This window comes from Apium graveolens, chromosome 9, assembly GCF_009905375.1.
Source record: "Apium graveolens cultivar Ventura chromosome 9, ASM990537v1, whole genome shotgun sequence".
In the NCBI taxonomy this organism is placed as follows: Eukaryota; Viridiplantae; Streptophyta; class Magnoliopsida; order Apiales; family Apiaceae; genus Apium; species Apium graveolens.
Window position 1 is genome coordinate 136062659 of NC_133655.1, and position 23296 is coordinate 136085954.

The 23296-nt window shown below is 34.2% G+C and overlaps 2 protein-coding genes and 1 non-coding gene across 5 annotated transcripts; 2 read left to right on the forward strand and 1 right to left on the reverse strand.

Moving 5' to 3' along the window:
- Window positions 1-1631: 1631 nt before the first annotated feature.
- On the forward strand, window positions 1632-4284 carry LOC141686682 (uncharacterized). Of its 2 annotated transcripts, none has more exons than XM_074491731.1 (6): window positions 1632-1774; window positions 1859-1983; window positions 2486-2582; window positions 2929-3038; window positions 3857-3935; window positions 4024-4284. In XM_074491731.1, the coding sequence occupies exons 1-5, from the start codon at window positions 1705-1707 to the stop codon at window positions 3908-3910; spliced, it is 456 nt and encodes a 151-aa protein (XP_074347832.1). In that variant the 5' UTR covers window positions 1632-1704; the 3' UTR covers window positions 3911-3935; window positions 4024-4284. The 2 variants fall into 2 exon arrangements, with proteins under 2 accessions (XP_074347832.1, XP_074347833.1); XM_074491732.1 differs by having other exon boundaries at window positions 2953-3038.
- Window positions 4285-4973: 689 nt separating this feature from the next.
- Window positions 4974-5047, forward strand: TRNAR-UCG (transfer RNA arginine (anticodon UCG)). Its single transcript has one exon. It is a non-coding gene; the product is annotated as a tRNA-Arg (tRNA).
- Window positions 5048-6275: 1228 nt separating this feature from the next.
- Window positions 6276-13373, reverse strand: LOC141684375 (uncharacterized). 2 transcript variants are annotated; one of them, XM_074489301.1, is made up of 10 exons: window positions 12978-13373; window positions 12454-12519; window positions 10733-10913; window positions 10346-10542; window positions 9715-9765; window positions 9542-9633; window positions 8069-8172; window positions 7409-7503; window positions 7202-7306; window positions 6276-6588 (listed from the first exon to the last, which is right to left on the reverse strand). In XM_074489301.1, the coding sequence occupies exons 1-10, from the start codon at window positions 13296-13298 to the stop codon at window positions 6451-6453; spliced, it is 1350 nt and encodes a 449-aa protein (XP_074345402.1). In that variant the 5' UTR covers window positions 13299-13373; the 3' UTR covers window positions 6276-6450. The 2 variants fall into 2 exon arrangements, with proteins under 2 accessions (XP_074345402.1, XP_074345401.1); XM_074489300.1 differs by having other exon boundaries at window positions 8054-8172.
- Between the last annotated feature and the right edge of the window lie 9923 nt (window positions 13374-23296).

Below are 23296 nucleotides of genomic sequence, written 5' to 3' on the forward strand. Positions count from 1 at the left end.
TAATATAAGTAACTTATTTCTTTATTTTATTTTATTTTAACCAAGTAAAATTTATAACTCAATTCTTTTAGTAGGTCTTGTAAACGCTTTTTATTATTATTTGGTTGACTTTTGATTAAGAATATAGAATCCTCCTAAATTCACCTTTAAATCACAGGTTATAATATTTCAAATTCATATATCATCAATATTACATCATTTAGATATATTTTCTGACACCAAATTTGATGTCTTTGTCACTATTCTTATATCTATAATTTTTTTTAAAAGATTTAGTTACACGTCGAATTCTGAATTCATAAATTTAAAATAAAAAATAATCTAAATAAGAATATTCTTTCAGTTATCTTATTTAGCGTTCTCCAAAAAATTGTAATATCTTTATAAATCACCTTTTATAATAAAAAAAATTTTAATATGATATAGTCCATGTTGAAAGTCCATCAATTTTTCCTTTCAAAGATTCTTACTGAAATTTTAATTTTTGTGCTTAATTAATTCGTCATGACTTAAAGTTTCTATAATATTGTATTGGTACTCGTTTAAACTATTAAGTTAGATTTGTATTCGTTCATTTTTATTCGAAATGAGTTATATCTGAATCATGGTTCGAGCCCGATTATTCAGATTCTTTTTTCAATTTAAAATTCATTTACGTGAATTATTAATTTATAGGTAATAATCTATATTTAAACAATATATGAGACTTACCTGAAATAATAACTTGATCTTGAATAAATAAGATATTAAAGAGAATATAAATACAACAGTCTTAATGTATCTGGTTAATGTTTTTTAATAATGAAGTGAATGCTTGTGTAGCTCAAATGATTTATGTGATGTTTTTTCATTTAAGAGGTCTTCGGTTCAATTCTTATGAATGACAATGTTGGGCTATTATATAGATATAAACGATATAATGAGGTCAAACAATTTTGCCAACTTAACAAGGACAATGGACGAAAAGATGATGTTATGATTCGAAATATGGTCTTTGAACACGACATTTGATGCTAATGAGAGACCAAAAATAACCAAAATGTGTGTTAAACCATGATACACATATTCGGGTGCATTAGAATTAAATATTTTGAATTATGAGAATGTCATGGGCAAAGAGTGAGAACCCTAGTGACTCCACCGGCCTATAATATCATATCTAGAAATTATTCCCTCTGAAATATGAAGTTGTTACATAAATGATCTTATATTAATATTTTCCCCCCTAAAATTAGCATAAACGAAAGTAGAAAAAGATGATGTTAAATATCAATGCCCAAAACATAAAGTATGGCCCATTTCTACTTCAAATTTGTGTAGCTCAGCCACGTATTACGATGAACACATTTGTCCGGGAAATACATTTGGTATCCATGTTAATTCCCAGAAACAAAACATAACAAATTTCTTACTAGAATTGTTTTTGTATGTCATTTTCCTAAAGGTTTATCATTTACAAAGCGAATAAAAGAGGATGATAATGAAATGCGGAATTCCATAAATATAACATAGAAATCTTCGTCACGTCACCTTGAACAGAAGAAGACAACGTTGATGACTTGTTAGTACTTCGATGATGGCTAAGCATAGTGTCAGTATATAAACAGATGACATATATATATATATATATATATATATATATATGTAAAGGTATTGGCTTTAGTCTTCAGACTTATATTGTTGTGTTGTGTTGTGTTGTACAAAATGGGCAGTGCATCATCAATGTTAACTCAGTATGACATTGAAGAAGTTCAACAACACTGTGACTATCTATGTAAGCTCTCTTTTTACAACTTGCAATTTCACGGGGGCTCTTTTTTTTTGGATGATATTTTGAATAATGTTTCTTTGATATTAGTATCCCAGCAAGAAATAGTGTCCATGTACCAAAGATTTTGCCAACTTGATAGGACTTCAAAGGGATTTATTTCTGCTGATGAATTTCTATCTGTACCAGAGTTCTCAGATAATCCACTTTCTCAGGTTACTTTATCGTTCTGATTTTATTCTTCAATTCTCGTTTTTGGTTCTTGTTGTTGTCGTTTGGTCCTGTAGCTTAGCTGCTTTGTTTCATTTGGTTGTAGTTTGGCCTCGGTTCAATCATCAATGCTTGCTTACATTTCATTTTTACTTTTTGCGAGTTTTTCATTTTTTTTAATAACTTCGAAAAATTTCATTGTTGTATTGGTACATCTTTGTAAGTTTCTAACCATTATCTCTCACGAGGGCTCTTATGGTAAGCTTTACGTGCACTTATTATCTTTCCAGACCCTACTTTCAATCGAACGTTTGGTAATCAACGACGAGGGATATCCTAAGACTTGCATATTTATTGAATAGGTTGTGTAGTTCTTGAAGTTGGTTGTAGTATTTAATTATCCAAAAAAAAGAAGAGAAAGTTTGTTGTGTATGTAAGTTTGTTTCTGTAATATGCCTAATAGTTTATATGGCGGGGCATCTGCTTAAATTCTGATTGCTTTGGCAGAGGCTACTGAAGATGGTGGATGGTTTGAATTTTAAGGACTTTGCAGCATTCTTGGCAGCTTTCAGTGCTAAAGCAAGTATGAAGCAGAAAATCGAACGTAAGAAATGCTAGCTTTGATTGTTTATATTTGTTCCTATGGCAATCAAATAGTAGTTAATAGATGAAATTAGTGAATACGTAGCTGTCTATTTGCGTAAAAAACTTTGAAAACATCCATGGCTGGAATAGGGTTCAAGTATGATTCACATATTAGAGTGGGATTAATCATCTGTGATGTGATTGTTTACCTTGATTAGAATAGCTGGCATTTTGAGTAGATGGTTTTGTTGGGAGTTGTAATAACTGTTAGTATGTGTTTTTGCTTCAGATCATATGGTTATATCTTTCAAAGCAGATTTTCAGCACACTGCAATCTAACCTTGTAAACTGTATTGTTTATTCAGTTATCGTCGAAGTTTACGATGTAGGGTATAATGGGAAAGTGACTTTCAATGACATTTTAGAAGTGCTTCAGGATTTGGCTGGCTCGTTTATGTCGGATGATAAAAGAGAGGTACAGTATATAATATAACCAAAGTTTTCGTTGTTTCCTGATTTAATGTATTCATAACATGAATGGAGTTCTGGCAAGTTCCTCATACTCCCTAGGCAGATGTGCTTGAGCCGTGGAGGTCTGATCAGGCACAAAAAATATATTATATATTCCTCAGAGATGTTCTTGTGAGAGAGTCCATATTTTCACGCTTGTGATCTGTCTTTTATCAGCTTTATTTTATCTAGTGCTCCTTATAATTTTATCATTACTTGGAAAGTCCATATGGAAACACCTGTTAAAGTTTTAGATTCTTGTAGTTGGCAACATATAATATTAATCCGTAGTATTCCCTTAGGTAGAAGCTGCTAAACCACAGTCTGATTACGCAAAAAACCTGAGTTGTCGCATCCAGCAGGCTGATAGCAATGCAAAACAGTGTAGCGTGACCACCTTTGATTACCTATTTTTCTCCTCCAGTTTGTTGTGTCATACTCTCTTATCTCTGTTTGTAAATTCTTCTGAAACATGAATGGTTTCCGCAAGTTGCAACCAAATTCTAGGCCCTCAGCAATTAAGAAGACTATTTACCAGTATGATCTTAATTAGGCAGCCCTGAAACCACAGGATTCTGCCATTATATATTAGGTATTCCTGTGAATGGTTAGTTAAGACTTAAGAGCTTTAGTAATGTGTCATATTAGTGCTCAAGATGAAATGCTGGGGTAACTTGGATAGAACTTGATGCTATAATCAGTCAATAGATCCACCAGTAGGTTCACGTTCAGAAACGAAAGAGTAACATTGTTCTTAGGCTCCCCATTTTGCACTTTTGGCAGCAAGTTCTGAATGAAGTGTTGAAGGAAGCTGGTTATACAAGGAAATATATTTAGTTGTTGGATGAATACATCAAGCAAGGTACTTCCAAATTCTTGAGCAATTTTAGTTTGATTATATCAATATTTGTAATGTTTATCAATGCATGGTTTGCATTTCAAAACTACAGACAGAAGTACCACATCAGAATCTAATATGTTCAAGCCAGACGCCGTCGTACTTGGGAAGCAAGATGAAGGGGGAGTAGCTAAGTTCACTTGTACAATTCACAAATTACTCATTTCAGTAGTCAAATCTTCACTGCAGTCCCTAGATTATGGCATCAAATTACACTGCATATCAAACTACAACTCGTACATGTAATGTAACTTCAACACTTTGCATTTGACGACAAAGCTACTAAACATTGGACTACAAATTTTATTCACAAGTCAAAGATCCAGTTCAAGTGAATTGTTATTACAGTTATAACTTTATTCAAAATTGGGTTAAATATCAAAATGGTCACTCAACTGAAGGTCATATATCAGTTTAATCATCAAACTTAACGGGGTATCATTTGGATCACTAAAATAATAATAAATATCAAACAAATACCTCAAAATATGTGCTCGAGAACTAAAATTTATTTTATGGAGTTCTAAACATTTTTTTAAAATCTTATTACAACCAAATGAAAAGTTATGAATTCATAGTATTTTAGATGATTTTTTGAGATTTTTAAAAATTTATCTACTAATTATTTTTGTTTAAATAAAGCAAATAACTACAAAATTAAAAATAAATAGTAGATAAATTTTAAAAAATCTTATTACATTATAAAAAATACTAGAATTCATACATTTTCATTTGGTTGTAATAGGATTCAAGAAAAATATATAGAACTCCATAAAATAAATTTTAATTCTCGAGCACATATTTTGAGGTATATGTATGATATTTATTATGATTTTAGTGATTCAAATGATACCCCGTTAACTTTGATCATTAAACTGATATATGGCGTTTAGTCGAATGACCACTTTGATATTTAACTCATTTAAAATTTTAAAAAGCTGTTACATTGATATACAACAACGAATCAAGTTGCACTTGAATATTCCAGAAATTATAATATATGACCGCATAGCGCAGTGGATTAGCGCGTTTGACTTCGGATCGAAAGGTCGTGGGTTCGACTCCCACTGTGGTCGTATATCCACCCTATGCTTCCTACCAGGTTCCACATGGATCGGGTTAGAACAATTTTACCAAAATTAAATCGGTTTGAAAATTTACAACCCAACCCTACCCTTTATTCATCAGTTTAGCTTGTTTTGGGTTGGGTTGAACGGTTTGTTAAAAGTTATTTAAAATAAATAATTGATAAAAAAATAAATTTATGATATGAGACTATTTGTGGAGACAGTAATTTTTATTAGATTTTTTTATCCACCCTATGCTTCCTACCAGGTTGCACATGGATCGGGTTAGAACAATTTTAGCAAAATTAAATCGGTTTGAAAATTTCAACCCTACCCTTTATTCATCAGTTTAACTTGTTCTGGGTTGAGTTGAATGGTTTGTTAAAAGTTATTTAAAATAAATAATTGATAAAAAATAAATTTATGATATGAGACTACTTGCGGAGACATACGAATCCGCAAACAAGATCATGTTATGTGTCAATCGAGAATATTTTTTTTAATATCTTCTCAGATACATAGCATTACTCTACGTTTAAACTCTTAATTTTATTCGTAGTAAAATGTGTTCTACACACAAAAAAGTACAAAAGATCTCTAATAGTGTATGGAAAATAATTATATAATTAACTATAATTGATAGCAACAAATTTAGTTTGAAACTGAACAACACATTAATACAAGAAGTATATTAAAAAAAATCGGATTGGGTTGGATTGGTTAAAAATAACTTAAAACTCATACCCAATACCCAATCCATTAGAGTCGAGTTGACATATTTTTAACCCTACCTAATATTAAGTTATAAACCGAAAATAGGGTCGGTTCGGTTTGATGGGCTGTGTTAACCCATATGCAACCCTACTTCCTACAATCTTTTATTGATCGAAGTTACATGCTTCCTTGCATATCGTTTCCTTGATGCCATCCATGATTGTAAAAATCTGTAATCGATATTAATTGATTTAGATTTCGATGAGAGATTAATCGGAACATAAATCGAATATATTTAAATATTTTAATAATATTTAATATATTTACCTTATTTATTATAAAATATATAATTCAAAAATAATTTATAAATATTAATCAGATTTCAAAAAAATAAATTGGTCAAATATTTTTTAATCAGAGATTTTTTTAAAAATCGGATATTTTTAAAACAACAATGCCATCCTTTTGAAAACTTAGAACCGGCCACCTTTTAGTTAGATTTTTTCTTTTGCAAGGTCCACCATACAAATTTATACAAGGAATCAATATATTGTCAAACTTGATCTAATACACTCTTCATAATCAGTTCATATTTCATGGTATAAATATAACTCTGATAAAAATCCAAAAACACGTTCTTAATTATGTCATCAGCTGTGTACCAATATCAAGCACATCAACTTTTTATATAATGAAAACTAAAGTAAACATGCTCTGAATCCCTTCTCGATTTCCTCCTTGTCCAAGTTCTTCCCTATGAACACAACCTTGTTTACTCTTGGTTCATCCTTTTCCCAAAGCCGATCAGGTGAACCTTGAAATATGTCATGAACACCCTGTACCAGACATTAAGGGCTAAATAAGGAACCAGGACAGCATGCAAGTTGGGGACAATAACCAATAAACTATTCTAGATTTCATAAAACCACCACAAAAATGCCGTAAAAAAGTTATAATCGTTTTTGAAAACTCTATGCTGTTATTATATGATCATTTGAGCTTTGAATGTGGAGCATTTACATTGCTGATAGTCAACGTCTTAACGATGTTTACTTAATTAAAAGGAAGCCAAGCATACAAGTCCAAGTGCAACATTACTTCTTAAATCATAAGCTTGCTGGGAAGAGCTGGTTGCATAGGCGGGGTATCTAACTGAAACAATAGTCAGGAAATGCTCAAAAAATTATAAAGGAGAAAAGTCAATTAGATTTGGGAAGACTATTAATTCAACTTTCCCCGAGTCCTTGTTTGCTTGTACGAACTTAAGAAAATGAGGGGTAGGAAGGAAGGATAAAGAATAGAAGTCACATCTAGGCAAGAAAAGTATATTAAATCACTGGCCAAGTCTAAAGTAAATTATTCTATATCTGAAGTATTATCAGACAATACGTCATTGGCAAGTGGAGAAATAAAATGTAAGTTGGATGCACTTTTAATGGGAGTTATCACCTGAAAGACAAATCTCTCATCCATCCCATCTACAGCAAGAAGTCCTTTCATTCGATATATGTCTTCAGATTGTTCCGTCAACAATGTACCCAACCACATGTTGGCCTGCAAATTTTATAGGATATTAAATCACGCTTTTATACTGTGGTTCCCATCAGGCTAGCTCCAATTTTACAACATTCCAATGAAACTATATATATTACCAACCTTCTCAAGATCTAAGGTCCCTTCACAGACTATGCTCATTGAAGAGACACCAGGATCATGGGTATGATCATGTGAATGGTGATCATCATGATGTTCTGCAAATTAGTAATTACATTAAAAAATGCACCATATGTCTTTAAGTGACTAAAAGGAACAAGATAATGTATATTAGAGTTAACACCAGAAAAATTATAGACTACGCGAAAGAGAATATTTTTGGAGAAGATCTAAAGAAATAATATATTCTAATACATTCAGCGACAAAAAAGTGAATCTAGAACTCCCTAACTTCATGTGGACAAATAAACATTAGATGGTTTAAAAAAATAAAAGATGGAAACTGTTAGAATAATAACAATAGCTAAGAAAAAAAAATCCTTTTATAAAAGTAACACGTGGATAATGAAGATGGGATTCTTTTCCCCTTTAAAGTAAGGTTTTGATGCCAAAATATCCCACTTCACGAACATATAAAAATAAGTTACACTTTTACTTCAGACATTTATTTGTATGTAAAAATTATTGAAAGGGATTTGTCAAAAATGTTTTGATGGTTAAGTAAAAAGAGATCTCTTTATACCGACAGATGTATATATAAACACAGTAAAAAATTTCCTATCCATCACAACGCTGTCAAGGAATTACCATGTCCGCAGTCACCTTCATGATGGTCATGGTCGTGATGATCGTGATCGTGGTCATGGTCATGTTTGTGACTGGCATGATCTTCCTTTGAACCTTCAGCATCTACAGCACTCTCAATTCTGTCAAAAGTTCAGATAAGCTCAACATTTCCGTTATACTGGGCTTCAGAAGCAGGAGGAATTAAATGCATATAAATAAATGTCACTAAGGCTCAGTTCATTAAAACATTTTCCTGGAAAACGTTTTACTAATTTTCCATCGCTTGTTTAGCTTCAGGAAAATATATTCCAGAAATCAAGCAACACAAAAAATTCAGAAATCCTAGAAAATATTTTTTCTGTGTTTATTTTTCTATTTGGTCTCAGGAAAATAAAATTTTCCAAGGGGGATAAATTTCTTTGAAAAATGCTGTGCATTTTGGAAAATGACTTCCTCTTTCCAAAAGAAAAAACATTTTCCAAACTGAACATATTCTCACAATTTTGGAATACATTTTCCCGCAAACAGAAGGAGCCTAAAGGCATTTCGGCACACCAAACATATTTAATATCCGGCTTGTTTAGAAGATTACATATCTACATTACTGAAAAGGACTGTGTACTTGATTATAAACCACATACTCATTATTATTACAAAATGCTGCTTATTTTGGCCTAAAGGACTATATTGTGCATATCATATATGCAAGTTTAATTGAAAAATGGAGATAATGTTTAAATAATATAATCAAACAACTCCAACAATTTAAAAAAGGGATATATTGAACAGGGAGGTAACAATTTAAGTAATATTGAACACTGAACACTGGGAGGTAATATTATAAGTAAATAAGAAATAATGGTGGACAACATTCAGTTAAAGACTTAAAGTATAGTATGTTAGATTCTTGTAATCACAACTTTAATTACGGTCAATGTACTATGGAAATATTATCTGGAAATCAAAATAAAAAAAAACTCTGTCAAGAAGTTCCAGATTGTGTATATATATTCACTTATATATAGTAATTTAACCAACATAAAGGATTTCATGAAGCAACATGTTGTCCAAACAGATGATAAAGATTACGTTGGCTTAACACACAAATGCACAAGGAAGCAAAACAAGTTAGGTCTCTTATTATTTTGCCAAGCCATCAAGCAGAAGTGTTTTTCTCCTTTTACAAAGAATTGACACATCAAAGCTAGCCAACAAAGAGACTGCAAACCTCCACTAACATATAAGTTCCCGAAACATCTCACTACACATTATTTTATCAATTTGCTATAAGAAGGCAAATTAAAACTTCTAGTTTTCTTCCGACAAAAAAAAACTTCTAGCTTTCTTATTTTCCTGTTTGATTAAGTGTCAATTTACATATGATAACCGGGCATTTTTCATTAATTTTTTTGCCAAGTAGTTGGGTTTCTCATTTGAGGCATAAATAAACTGTACAAGTGCAACTATCAACAAAGTGAGCAGCTAAATAAACAAGGTTAAGAGTATAACCTTTCCAAGTCAAACCCTCCAATCCCGAGAACATAATCCAGATCAACTTTTCCGTACTCTGTCCGCTTTAAATTCGCCATTGTATTTATGATCTGTAAAAGTTAAATTTTAAGAATCTCAAAATACAATGAAATGAGAAAACTGAGAGATGAGCTACAAGAAAGGAGACTTACTCTTATTCGCTTAGTCAAAGAGGCAATATCCGACTCCCCAACAAGATCAGTCTAACATCAATACAGAAAAAAGAGTGGTCATTTTCATTCATTAAACAGAGTGTATTAAGAAAAGTAAATTCTACATCCAAAAATAAACTTTTTTATAGTAGTCATAGCTCCCTACAGAGGTAGTCAATGTCATGGCCAGAAAGACCTCCCCTTGATTAATGACTAATAGGACCTATTGTTTTAGAAAATCTGATTTTCACAACAAAGATTCAATTTGTTGCTTAGCATAATAGAGGTGGAAACACACTTGGGGATTAAAATGTGAACCAACTTTAAAAATGATGCAGCACTCTAAAACCCAGATAAACTTTAGAGAGAAATCAAAATCAATCAGCCACAGCAATTGTAGTTGGAGCAGATATTAAATGAGGTGCGGATTTAGCCCAAACAGATGGTAATGGTTTGATCAGTATGCAAGTTGTTAATTAAGTGTACCAACACAAAATAGAAACAAGTACATGCTTTTACTAATTGTGATAATTACAGGAAATATTATTTAGAGACATATTGGGAATTCTATCTGTGTTAAGCTCAACTACACGAGGGCTCTGATTTGTATATGAACAGTCCAATAAGGTACCTTGTTAACAATAATGCGATCAGCATAAGCTATTTGCTCTATTGCCTCATTAACAACTCCTTTTGGCTTAATCTCGTCAAGGTGAATAGTGGCATGCTTTGCATCTACTAGAGTTACAACACCATCCAGTTTGACATTGTTGAAAATATCTTCCTCTGCATAAAATGTTTGAATGATAGGTGCCGGATTTGCAAGTCCTGCAAATTTTGAATACACATGCTTGTTAAGCACAATAAACCAAGAACATCTGGCTACAAAAAAACAACTATTCACTTTGAAAGAAAAGAAACAGTTATATGCCTGCAACATTTGTAAGATGGTAAAACATACTTTAACTTAACAAACTTAAATTGTCAGGAAATTTTAAATAACAGGGGAAATCCTAACCTGTAGTCTCTATAACTATATGATCAAATCTCCCCTTTTTTGTTTCAACCAATTCTGCTATCATTCTGACAAGATCGCCTCTGACTGTGCAACACAAACACCCATTATTGAGCATGACAATGTCCTCGGCCACAGCAGTCTTTGCAGCAACCAAAGAACCATCAATGTCCACTTCACCATACTGCAAAAAGAAGCCAAATAAAAATAATTAATCTCCCCTCATAAACAAGTAATCCTTCGATAGTTCCCCTTTTGACCCCTACACATAGTAAGAATAATTATTACCTAAAGCATTAGCAACAAAGAAGTGTGTATAACTAATATCTACATATATAAATGTGTGCGTGTGAATTGGGCAAGCTGTTAACTGCAAAGAAGTAATACAATTATAGAGTAAAATACAGGGGTGTGGCTAAGGTATATACTCATTTTCAAAATATTGGCCAGATTTTCACATTCACGGAATGGTGGCCGATTTCTTTTCCGCCTTTCAAAAACGTGTCTGCCGTTGAATAATCACTAACGGATCTAATAGAGTTAAGGGTAAAATTGGATTTTTACTATTTGTATGAATTTTGGTTTTTTATGAATTTCGATTATTATCCTCATCTTCAAAAAAAATTCCGCTCTCCTGTCTTCATTTTCTCTACGGCGATTCTCTATCTGGTGCTCCCACCTGCATCCACATCCCCAACTCCAATCCCCCCTCCAACCCAAATCAAATCCCCAACTCTAATCCCCCGTCCAACCTAAATCAAATCCCCAACTCTGTTAGATCTTGTCTTCATTTAAATAATTTTAATTGAGAAGTCGGTTTGCCCTCTTTGAGACATGTGATTTGAGTGGCTCATGTTCTCCGTCTCCAATCACTAACAAATCCAGTTTAAACAAATTTGCGCATATTGATAATTAATGGATTTGAATGAATGGGATTTGTATGAATTTTTAGAAGAATGAATTAGTATGAATTTTGTTGATATCACTTGCATATACTACTTATGTGTTATTAGTTGAATTGTAGTAAGGTTTGCTGAGACTACTTATGTGTTATTAGTTGAATTTTAGTAAGATTTGCTGAGGTTTGTTCAAATTTTGGTTGTGGCCGCCCGATTTTTGCTCTATTTGGCCGGATTTTTTTTCGATTTCCACCAGAGAAATCACAGGGAGTTGTGTTGTTGTTAATCAAGTACTGGAGGTGTGATTTGGAGTGAAAATGAGTTAAAAAACCATGCGAAATGAGCTGTTTTAGTCTCGTACAAGGCTTCCGGAGAACCTGACCGGACTTGGGGCTAGCCGGTCGGAATCTGGAAAACCAAATATCCGGCGGCTTGTTCTTGAGCCCCGGTGTTCTTGAGGACCCGCATTTGTTTTATTAAGCCGTTTGCAACCCATCTTTTTTGAAATAATTAATTAATTAAAATATATGGATTGGTCTGAATTTGTATAAATTATTTAATAAATAATTTATTGGATGGACATTAGTGAATTACCCAATTATCCTTGATAAGTTAACGCCGTTAGTACAAATTTGACGGCGGTCACGTTTTTGAAAGGCAGAATGGAATTTCGGCCACCGTTCCGTGAATATGAAAGTCCGGCCAATATTTTGAAAATGCGTGTATAACTTAGCCACACCCCTGTAATTTACTCTAACATTATAGTATCGTCGAATCACTTAGATGTATGTCGATAACATGAACAACAAAGAAAATAATACATACCTCATTCTCAATAACGGCAATGCGTTTCCCATGATCAGCAGTCAAAATGTGGTTCAGCAAAGTGGTCTGTTCAAAAACATCCGAACCGTGTCTATATATCAGTACAGACCTTCATTAATTCAATTAATATAAAAAGAATAGGAAATTATGGATCAAAAAATAAAACTGAGCAAGAAATACATGAACAGAAAAAACTAATCAACATACATGATACAACTCAACCTATAAATTTCAAAGTCAGAGGAGTCAAACACACAAATTTTCTCAGCTGAAATGAAAAAGGTTTCAACTTCGATGTTCATTGGTTTATTCCCAACAAGGGTCTAATTAGATAATCCATACACATAAGTTTATTTATATATGTGCGTGTTCATGTAAATGAATAAAATAAAGAGAGAGGAGGGGGGCGAGAGAGAGAGAGAGGAGAAATGGAGGGGGGAGAGAGAGAGATGGAGATAGGGGGAGAGGGAGGGGGAGAGAGGGAGGGGGAGAGAGAGAGAGAGAGCGGGGAGAGGGTGTACTACCTTTCCAGAACCAAGAAAGCCAGTGATAATAGTAGCAGGGATACGATTATCCGGAGGAATCTTGGTGAGAACATCAGAAGAATCTTGGTCAGTAGCAGTAGCAGAAGTAGAGAATAATCTGAATCTAGGAGAAGAGTATTGGTTTGATTTCAACAACAAAGCAGAGGGTTTGTATGTAATTTGGGAGGTGGGTAAATAAACAGCCTTGGTCCTCCTACTTAAAAATCTAAGATTAGGCTGACGACGAACAGTAGAAGTATGTAATATATCAAATGTTCGAAAGGTAGCGGTGGCTATTTCCATTGATATTGTCGCTGCCATTTCTTTGCTGCTTGCTTCTGATAAGAGGAAGACGAGGTTTTGGTTTTTTGGGGTGTCAGCCACGGGTCAACAGTATGTAATTCTTTAGTAGGGTTTATATATTAACTTTATTTTAATCAACGAAAATATTTGAAGGTAAATTTCATTTTTTTTTTTTGACAAAATGCTTTTTATATATTGCATCAACCAAAATTACAACTTAATTTCAATAAGAACAAAACTCCCATCGAAAAAAACACAGTCAGGATTAAACAAATAAACGAGCTAAGCAAATAGTCGCTTATGTTTTCAGACTGTTTAACATAATGAATCTCACGATTCTTTGAATGAAAAAATATTAAAATGGCTTCCTGATCGATCATACATGCATCAATTCTGTAACTAGTAATATCACAAATGACCTTCACATACGCACCACCTGTAGCCCAATGTTCAGAAGCACCCAAGCTATCTACATGCCAAAAACCAGCTATAGACAAGCCGAGAGTGAAAGATCTCAAAAGATGAACACATTTTAGTTGTGAAAAGTAAGCTCTTGTAATAATCGACACCAGCCCAAATTTAATGCATGGAAAACAGATCTCCCACAAAACCACATAAATCATTTTCAAAGTAGCCAGATTAACCCAAGCATGACTAAACAAAAACATAACAAACACTCCAAAAGGAGAGACAGATACACACTCCAAGAGGAGAGACACACAAATACCCAAAAAAAAATTGGGTTTTATTGAAAAAAAATAAACAAGAGTAAAAAATGAAGGGATTGGAGCTTTTCACTGGAGAAACCCAGTAGAAGCCCCTCGATTTACTTGAAAATTGACAAAACCCTAGGAGAAGGGATAGAGGAGGGAGGCGACTTTAGTTGAGGGAGTGCAAGGTAAATTTCATTTCAAATCATTTGTGTAGGTCATTTTAAAAAAATGGAGTTCATGAGGTTACATTTGGACCGAGCAAAAAACTGAAAAGAACCGAAAACGAAACCGTTAAAAACTGATAAAAATCGAATCGTTTAAATCCGAACCGAAATCAAAATCGGAAAATTAAAAACTGAGACCGCAAACTGGTTTCGGTTATACGTTACAACCGAACCGAAAAAATTCAAAACCGATCTTAATTATTAAAATTGATAAATAAATAATATACTTATATAATATAAATTTCTAAAATTAATACATACATATATATATAGGGGTGAGTTCTATGGAGTCCACCTTTTTATCGGAGTCCTCGGAGTCCATCTACGTTCTGCAAATAAAATATATTGTAAAACGTGTTATTTTGCAAAACATGTTACACAAATAGCATAACTTCAACAAAATCATGCAAATCTCATATATTTACGGTACAATATGTATGTTCTGCAATATGTTCTGCAACATGAACATTTATGTTCTGCAAACTAAACATGTTTTGTAGAATATATATTTTTGCAATGTTCTGCTTGTAAAATGTATGCAATCTACAAGATTTTTGATAGAATAGTGATGTTTGTCGAAAAATAATATGTTTTGCAATATTTTAAGCTATATTTTACTTGCAGAACATATATGGACTCTGAGGACTCCAATTAAAGGTGGACTCCATAGAACTTTACTCTATATATATATATTTATATATATTATAAACTGAACTAATAAAAAGAAAGTTGCAGAGTGGCCATTTGTTAGGTCACACTTTCACTGTAGAGGGGGTGAATACAGTGTTTATTACAATCAAATCAAACTTCAAGAACTTATGTAACAGAAAACAAACTTTATTTAAACAATAAACTCTGTTACAATCTGGAACTGTTATCTCTCAGTGATGAACAAAATATCACGAGAGCTTCTAGAGTTATAATAAATAATATTCTCGATAATGATAACACCTCTAGTGTAAACTCTATTTCTGTGTTTATATACTACACAGTTACAAGATATTCGCTAATTGATATGGAATATAATTCTGCTTCCTAAAATATATCAATCAGATATCTTCTATTCCAAGTATTCCATTCTTCACGGAATTCCTTCTTCATGCATATCTCTTCTTATGTTTATCTTGATCTTCTTAACTTTAATCAGCTACTGTCCTTATCTGATCATCCTTCAGCACTTAAGTTCTGATATCTATCTCCTGATAACATAAGTACTGATATCCCTTAAGTTCTGACTTCCAGTACCTTAAGTTCTGACTTCCAGTATAAGTACTGATCAGTTAAGTACTGATTTGTTCTGTTCAAATAAGATCTGAAATCTAAACATAAAACATATTAGCCATGACATTATCAAATATATCTAACAATCTCCCCCAACTTGTAAATTAACAAAATATACAAGTTTAACAGATTTTTGATGATGTCAAAAACATTAAGTACAAATGCATGAGAAATAGACAAGATAACTACAACTTACAGTCCTTAAAGTTTTTACCAATTCAACTTCTGATAACAACTTCAACCTGTATAAATATCAGAATTTAAGCAGTTGTAGATCTTCAACTTGGCTTCATCATTTTCCGATCTCTCTGATGTCAGAAGTTGTTCTGAGATAATTCTTCAACAAACATTTCTCAGCATATCTGAGTTCATCAATCAATCTCCGTTTGACATCTTTAAGCTCTGCAGTATCTTCACCAGTTTGAAATATTGCAGCTCTGAGATCATTAATCTTTGCTTTTCTCAACTCCCGATCTAGTCTTATGACATAAGCTTTGTTAGACTCTAGATTGAATTCAAGCCCCTTAATACCAAGACATGTTCTGATCTGTGCAGTATTAGGCTTCATATCAACAATATCACCATTGTGATTTCTGTACTTTGGAACATATCTGCTGTCAGACTTAACAGAATAAAGTCTTTTCTGTCTCTGAATCTGTTCCTTTAAGTAGTTTGCAGCAGTCTCTGTTATTCTGTCATCCACTTGAAGTAAGAATAATACATGCTCCAATTCTTCAAAATACTTCAATGGAATGGCATTTTGTCTTATATGATAAACCCTACCATCTGTCATGAAATACAACATGATGTATTCTTTCAAGTAGGTATGGTAAACCATCTGTACAGATTCTAGTTGATTCAATCTCTCAGGAGTTGCTCCAATACCTGGTTCACTCAAGGAAGTTGGATCATCAGTAGTGTTGTGTACTCTTCTTTCATCAGCACTTCCCAATCCAGTTTTATCTCTAGCTTCCTTTCCAGTAACTACTCTTGCTTCAAAACCACTTAAAGTAGTCTTCAAAGATTGAGTCTGTTTTGCTTTAGTGAATCCTGGTAGGAGTGTTTTAGATTTATCTTCTGATATCAAGTTAACTTGAGCACTGTCAGAGGTTACTTGCTTCTTCTGAATATCAGAACTTACAATTTCTTGACTCTGAACAACTTGAGCCATGTCAGAGGTTGTTTTAAGAATTTTTCTTGAAGTCAGAGCAAGATTATGTTTTCCATCAGTAATTTCTTCTTCCTCAGGAGGTACATAAGGCTTGATAGGTTCACCAACCTTTTCTTTACCCTTGGATCTTGGATCTATCTGTGGTTGTGATCTAGCCAAAGTTTCTTCAGTATGTATCCTCTCTTTGATCACAATGCCTTTAGGTTTTGGAAGTAACTTTTTACCAGAAGCTTCAGATTTAGATGTGACTTTCTCTGATTTAAGTCTGGCTTCTTCTTCCTTTAAACTTTCCAAGTCCATCCCTGGATTTTCTTGAAGAAATAACTGTCTTGACATTTCCTCATCAAGATCTAGAAGTTCATCAGAACTTATCCTTTTACCAGCAGCAGAACTTATTCTTTTCCCAGTATCAGAACTTGTTCTGTGACTAGCTTGTCTTGATGTAAATCTTCTACCTTGACTATGACCACTACCCATTCCAGAGTTTCCTTGGTCATCTTTTCCATCATCCTGTCCTTGCAGTGACTTGTTGGTTTTGCATTTGGACTTAATTACCTTCTCCCCCTTTTTGGCATCAGCAGGTAATAAAAGAGAGATAAGTAGTTCCACTGAGGTCTGGATTTCAGTAAGTTGCGATTGCTGAGAAGCTTGATTTGTCAGAATTTGATCAATCTGAGCTTGTTGCTTCTCTTGAGTTTTCTCAATATAAGCAACCCTGTCAATGGTAGGTTGGAAGAACTTTTTCTTATCAAGTTTCCAAACTTGTTCCTGTTTAATAAAGTTCTCCTGAATCTTGTGTAGCTCTGCATGAGTGTTGGAATGAAGACCTTGTAGATGTTTAGTACTCAATGCAGTGACTCTAAGCTGGGTTTTAAAATCATCAGAATTTAACATTTCATCAGCTTTAGTCAAGTGCTCAGCAAGATGTAAAGCATTTGGAACACATGAAACTGAGTTCCATTCCTTAGTCCACTCCTGTCCTGCAGGAGTTTCACTCCAAGGTACTGGTGCATCCCTGATAACAAACTCCTTTAGCAGTTCAGACTTAGGAAGAGTCAGTGGAGGAGTATGTCCTGAAGGACCTGCTGCATCAGCATCTACAGTTGTAGCAGCTTCACCAGTATCTCCAACATTTGCAGCATCACCAGTATCTCCAACATTTGCAGCATCAGAACTTAAAGAATCAGTATCTTCTGATAAGACAACTGTATGAGTAGCAATGGAGGCTTCAACATCCTCTAATTGCTGATCTGATACTAAGTTCTGATCAACAGCCATATCCTGATGCTCACCTAAAATCTGATCATCATCTTGATGCAGAGAAGGTGTTAGTGATAACTCAGGAGTTTGAACAGCATCAGTAACAGGTGTTGTGGAAGGATTATTTGCTGTTGGAGCTTCTAAGAAAAGTATTTCAGGCACAACCAAGTTCTGAATATCAATTTCAGCACTTGTGCCTGGATCAACAAGAGATAAAGAAGGTAAATTAGCCTTGTCAGATACAGGTTCCTGAAATGGAGTTGATGGAGAAGAAGTGACTGGAGCAAATTCCTTGTCTTGTGAGATCAGAGATTCCTGATCCCCTTCCTTAGCTGCTTCCTCCTCATCATCTGAAACTGGCCTCTGTGCCCTCTGTTTCTTGTACTTCCTTGTTGATTTGGATTCCTTGGGAGTTGCAGGAACAGTCATACGTCTAAGCCTCTTGAGAAGCCTAGAACCCCCAATTGCAGAATCCTTCTGAGAAGTTGCCTTCTCAGCTTCATAAATCATAGGTTCTGAAGAAGGAACCTGATCTTCAGAATCTGTTTCATCTCTCAAAGTAATCCTCCTCTTCTTCTGAGATGTTTGAGGAACAGTCTTTGTTCTCTTTGGCTTAGAGGATGTAGGCTTCACAGTAGGTGCTGAAGAAGAAGGTTGAGCAGTCTGTGAAGTGGAGAGATATGATTTGAGATAAGTTCTGAGGGTAGGTTGAGTAGAATGAGAGGTAGGGACTGAGGTTGATGGATTTTGGTTATGGTGAGTTGGTTGAACATTTGAGTAAACAGATTTGTAAGTAGCTGGATCAGCATTTACCAGAATCTGTTTCACAGACTGAGGAATCTGTAATTGTCTCACCATTGATTTCTTTGTGTCAGCATTTATCAAGTCGTTAAAGTACCTTTTTGCAACCTTAAAAGGTGGGGTTTGAGTGCTGACTAACTGGGGTTCAGCAGTACAATACGTATAAATAAGTTGACAGAATCTAGCAAAATAAACAACATCTCGATCCTCTGTCATCCTATCCCCAATAAAACCAATTATTCCAGTTGCAAAATCAAAATGAGTTTGATGGATAATAGCATACCCGATGTGCTGACTCAGAATTGGGATAGCATCATAATTAGAACATTTGTTCCCAAAAGCCTTGGTGATGCAATCGAAGAAGAAACTCCATTCTCTTCTGATATGAGCCCGTTTCAACTGTCCAAGTTTCGTCAGACTCTGTTCATATCCCAAATCAGTCATTAACCCCCGAAGTTCTGATTCCTCTGGTATAGAGAAGGTACAATCTTCTGGAAGATGTAATGCTCTTCGTACTGTACCAGGAGTGACTACATAGGAAGAATCACCCACTTGGAAGATAATACTGGGAGTTCCTCGTTTACCACCATCATCAAAAATTCCAGTCCTCCAGAACCGCAGAACTTGTTGACTTGAAAATAATTCAGGCTGAGTTAAGGCGTACCCAACCTCACTATGTGCAAGAAGATCTTGCACAAAATGCAATTCAGATGGAGCGTCAGCATGATCAAGAATTGCAGCATAGTTGTTTGGAACAAACTTTGCTCCATCAATGATTAAATCCTTTGGTGCCATGTGAAAAATATTGAAATTCAAGTATGCCTGTTAGGTGTTTGAGATAATATCTGCATGAAAACAACGGAAATAGTAAAGTGAAGGAGAGTAAAAGTAAGAAGAGAGATAGAAGATGAAGAAATTAAAAAGATTAAAGAAATCTTCTCTCTGCTGTACTTATACAAAAGAAATATTACCGTTGGACACCTGTCAGACATGCAGTAATAACGGATAGTTACTGGGCTCGAGAAAACAGTAATCAATACTTACCCATTTGCCGAGTTTCAAGGAAAAACTGTTCCATTTATCAAGGGAAACAATTCAAATTTTAACCCGTTATCACTGATTGGTTATTTTGCACTGCAACATTAATATTCTGAAAATGAATCATGTTAAAAATGACCGAGATAATTTCGATGAATAAGTGCTGACAAAGAATCAGAACTTAAATCAGAACTTAAGACAAAATTTAAATGGTCATCAGAATATCAAGCAGGATTTAACAACACAAGATAAAATAACTCAGAGACAAAATCTTGAAGTAAAAACAGTTTTCATTAATATATCAAGTCAATACATAAATGAAATAGAAATTACATCAATACAAGATTTTCCCTAAGCTTCTAATCCTAACGTCAACAGTTTTAGTCCTAGCTAAGAAGCCTGACAAAGCTGAGGATGAAGAAGAACAGGAAGAAGACGAGATTAAGTCATCTTCCTCTTCCTATCTTCGACAAACAAGATGGCGAGTCGTATGATTCGCTCTTGCTGACGGATACGACGAAGGTGAAGGTCTCTTCGAACGGCCACCAGATCACGTTTGATAACCTCTGGAAATTGAATCCAGAGATTGTGAGGTATGTTGGTGATAGGGTAGGGAGTTGGAATTCCATTCAAAAAGACATGCACAGTCTCATCACCGTAATTGTAGAACCAGCCAAATTCAGCCATTTGTGATAGTAAATGAAAAACAAGACTGAATTTGTGATACAAGTGTGATGAAAAGACTAATGTGAAGTGGCTGTGTATATAGGCAAGAGAATGCAAGGAGACGCGAAGATATTGAATGCAGACAGGTAGAATTAAATCTACCTCGTCTCCCTAGACTTTGAAAAAGAATAACAGTCATTGGAAAAGGAATGTGCACATGGAACAAGAGTGAACTGTTCAAGGACGAGTGCCATTATGTTTTAACCATAGACTATTAATCTTTCACTTCAACATTTCGAAATTAATCTGAGACTGTTACCAAATTTTACTCACAGATAAGTTAAGTAAAGGGTTAGACTGAAAAATCAGAACTTAGACCTATACCAGAACTTAACAGTCATCAGAACATAATGTCTTAACTCGAACAAGGAATATCTATCTTAGTAAATACTCATACAAGTTCTTAGTTATGAACGTCAGAAATTAATCATCAGAACGTGTAACTAGAACTTGTCCTCAGAATTTGTGCAGAAGTGACACAATGACTGTTTATCTAAAATAACATAGACCACCACAGAAATTTCATCATTTATATGGAGTGATGTGTGTGTGCATTAAGCTAAATAACAGACAAAGAGTAAAGTCTGATCTACTTCAGTACATCTTAGAAATAAGTCATAATTAAAATTTTGCTAAAGATCTGTCATTATCCTGAAACCTACTGATAAATGAGTTCATGCATGAGTTCACCTCTACTGTTTTTGTGCTAATTTTATGCATCTTTTGAAATTCTATTTTACAGAGGCTTCTCAGTGTAAGTGAGTCACGACTGTTTATTAGAATTTATGCTATTATCAGAGTATTTCTCCAGTAATCATAGAGTGTGAAAAGTCACCAAGAAAATATTTTGCTTTTCTAATGCATATTTACTTAATACCAGCAATGCACTTGGGTCGTCCCTTTCATATTTTTACTCTAGATCTCAAAGGAGTACCTGATATTATTCTTTGATTTTTGTTCTTCTTCTTTTGATAAGTGAGGTTTATCAGCACTTAGTACATTCAGCAGTTTTACTAGAATCAGAACTTAAACAGATGAGTAGCATTATTCTAATTTGTGACTTAGTAAGAAGATATACAAAGTAAACTTAACTAAGCTCAGTTATCAGAATTTGCTTGTGTCATAAGATTTCCACAGAAATAACTACTTCTTTCATGGGATCATTTGTTTATTGAAGACTAGTAGGTCAGTATCTAGCACAGTTATCCTCATAGGATAGAATAGTTACTGAAACAGACATATCACTTATCAGAGTTTAGACACATATATCAGACAACAGTCAGTACTTGAAGACATTTATCAATTAATGCACAGAATATACAAAGAGATTAATTCTGTAAATACTGATCATAAAGTCTGATAACATAGAACAAGTTTAAGCAGATTTAGAGAAAGAACCTGAAATCATTCCAAGTTCATTTACCAATTTTGAAAAGGTAGCTTCACACAGTGGTTTTGTGAAGATATCTGCTACTTGTTGATCTGTGGGAACAAAATGCAATTCCACTGTACCTTCATCCACATGTTCCCTGATGAAATGGTACCTGATGCTGATGTGCTTTGTCATAGAGTGTTGAACTGGATTACCTGTCATAGCAATAGCACTTTGATTATCACAGTAAATAGGGATTTTGAAATATGTTAACCCATAATCCAGTAACTGATTCTTCATCCAGAGAATCTGTGCACAGCAGCTTCCTGCAGCAATATACTCTGCTTCTGCAGTTGATGTGGAAATTGACTTTTGTTTCTTGCTATACCAAGAAACCAATCTGCCTCCAAGAAATTGGCAGCTTCCACTTGTGCTTTTCCTGTCAATTTTGCAACCTGCAAAATCTGCATCTGAGTAACCTATTAATTTAAAATCTGATTCTCTAGGATACCATAATCCTAGATCAGCTGTTCCTTTAAGATACTTAAAGATTCTTTTTACAGCTGTTAAGTGAGGTTCTCTTGGATCTGCTTGAAATCTTGCACAAAGACAGGTAGCAAACATGATATCTGGTCTACTAGCAGTTAGATAGAGAAGTGAGCCAATCATACCTCTGTAATCAGTAATATCTACTGAATTACCAGTATCCTTATCCAGTTTTGTTGCAGTGGCCATGGGAGTGGATGCACTTGAACAGTCTTGCATTCCAAATTTTTTCAGCAAGTTTCTGGTGTACTTAGATTGACAAATAAAAGTTCCTTCTTCACTCTGCTTGACTTGAAGGCCCAGAAAATAACTAAGTTCTCCCATCATACTCATCTGATATCTTGACTGCATTAGATTGGCAAACTTTTTGCAAAGTTTGGCATTTGGAGACCCAAAAATGATATCATCAACATAAATCTGGATCAAAAGTAAGTCCTTGCCATGGTTGAGATAGAACAATGTTTTGTCAATAGTTCCTCTGTTGAATCCACTTTCCAGAAGAAACTGAGCTAAAGTCTCATACCATGCTCTAGGAGCTTGCTTAAGTCCATAAAGTGCTTTATCAAGCCTGTAGACATAATCTGGATGTTTGGAATCTACAAAGCCTGGAGGTTGTTCAACATATACTTCCTCTTCCAATTCTCCATTGAGAAAAGCACTTTTCACATCCATTTAAAAGACAGTAAACTTTTTGTGAGCAGCATAAGCCATGAATATCCTTATGGCTTCTAACCTAGCAACTGGAGCAAATGTTTCATCATAGTCAATTCCCTCCTGTTGAGAATATCCTTTTGCAACCAGCCTTGCCTTGTTCCTTACAATTATGCCATCACTGTCAGTTTTGTTTCTGAATACCCACTTTGTACCAACAACCGATCTATTCT

What these genes read in the sequence shown, in the direction of transcription:
- LOC141686682 (XM_074491731.1), top strand. Translation starts at nt 1,705, where the DNA reads ATGGGCAGTGCATCATCAATGTTAACTCAGTATGACATTGAAGAAGTT. An exon ending in ACAACACTGTGACTATCTAT is followed by an intron (nt 1,775 to 1,858) that starts GTAAGCTCTCTT and finishes CTTTGATATTAG; the next exon opens with TATCCCAGCAAGAAATAGTG. An exon ending in CAGATAATCCACTTTCTCAG is followed by an intron (nt 1,984 to 2,485) that starts GTTACTTTATCG and finishes TTGCTTTGGCAG; the next exon opens with AGGCTACTGAAGATGGTGGA.
- LOC141684375 (XM_074489300.1), bottom strand. Translation starts at nt 13,298, where the DNA reads ATGGCAGCGACAATATCAATGGAAATAGCCACCGCTACCTTTCGAACA. An exon ending in GCTTTCTTGGTTCTGGAAAG is followed by an intron (nt 12,520 to 12,977) that starts GTAGTACACCCT and finishes GTTTTTGAACAG; the next exon opens with ACCACTTTGCTGAACCACAT. An exon ending in CTTTGACTAAGCGAATAAGA is followed by an intron (nt 9,634 to 9,714) that starts GTAAGTCTCCTT and finishes TAACTTTTACAG; the next exon opens with ATCATAAATACAATGGCGAA.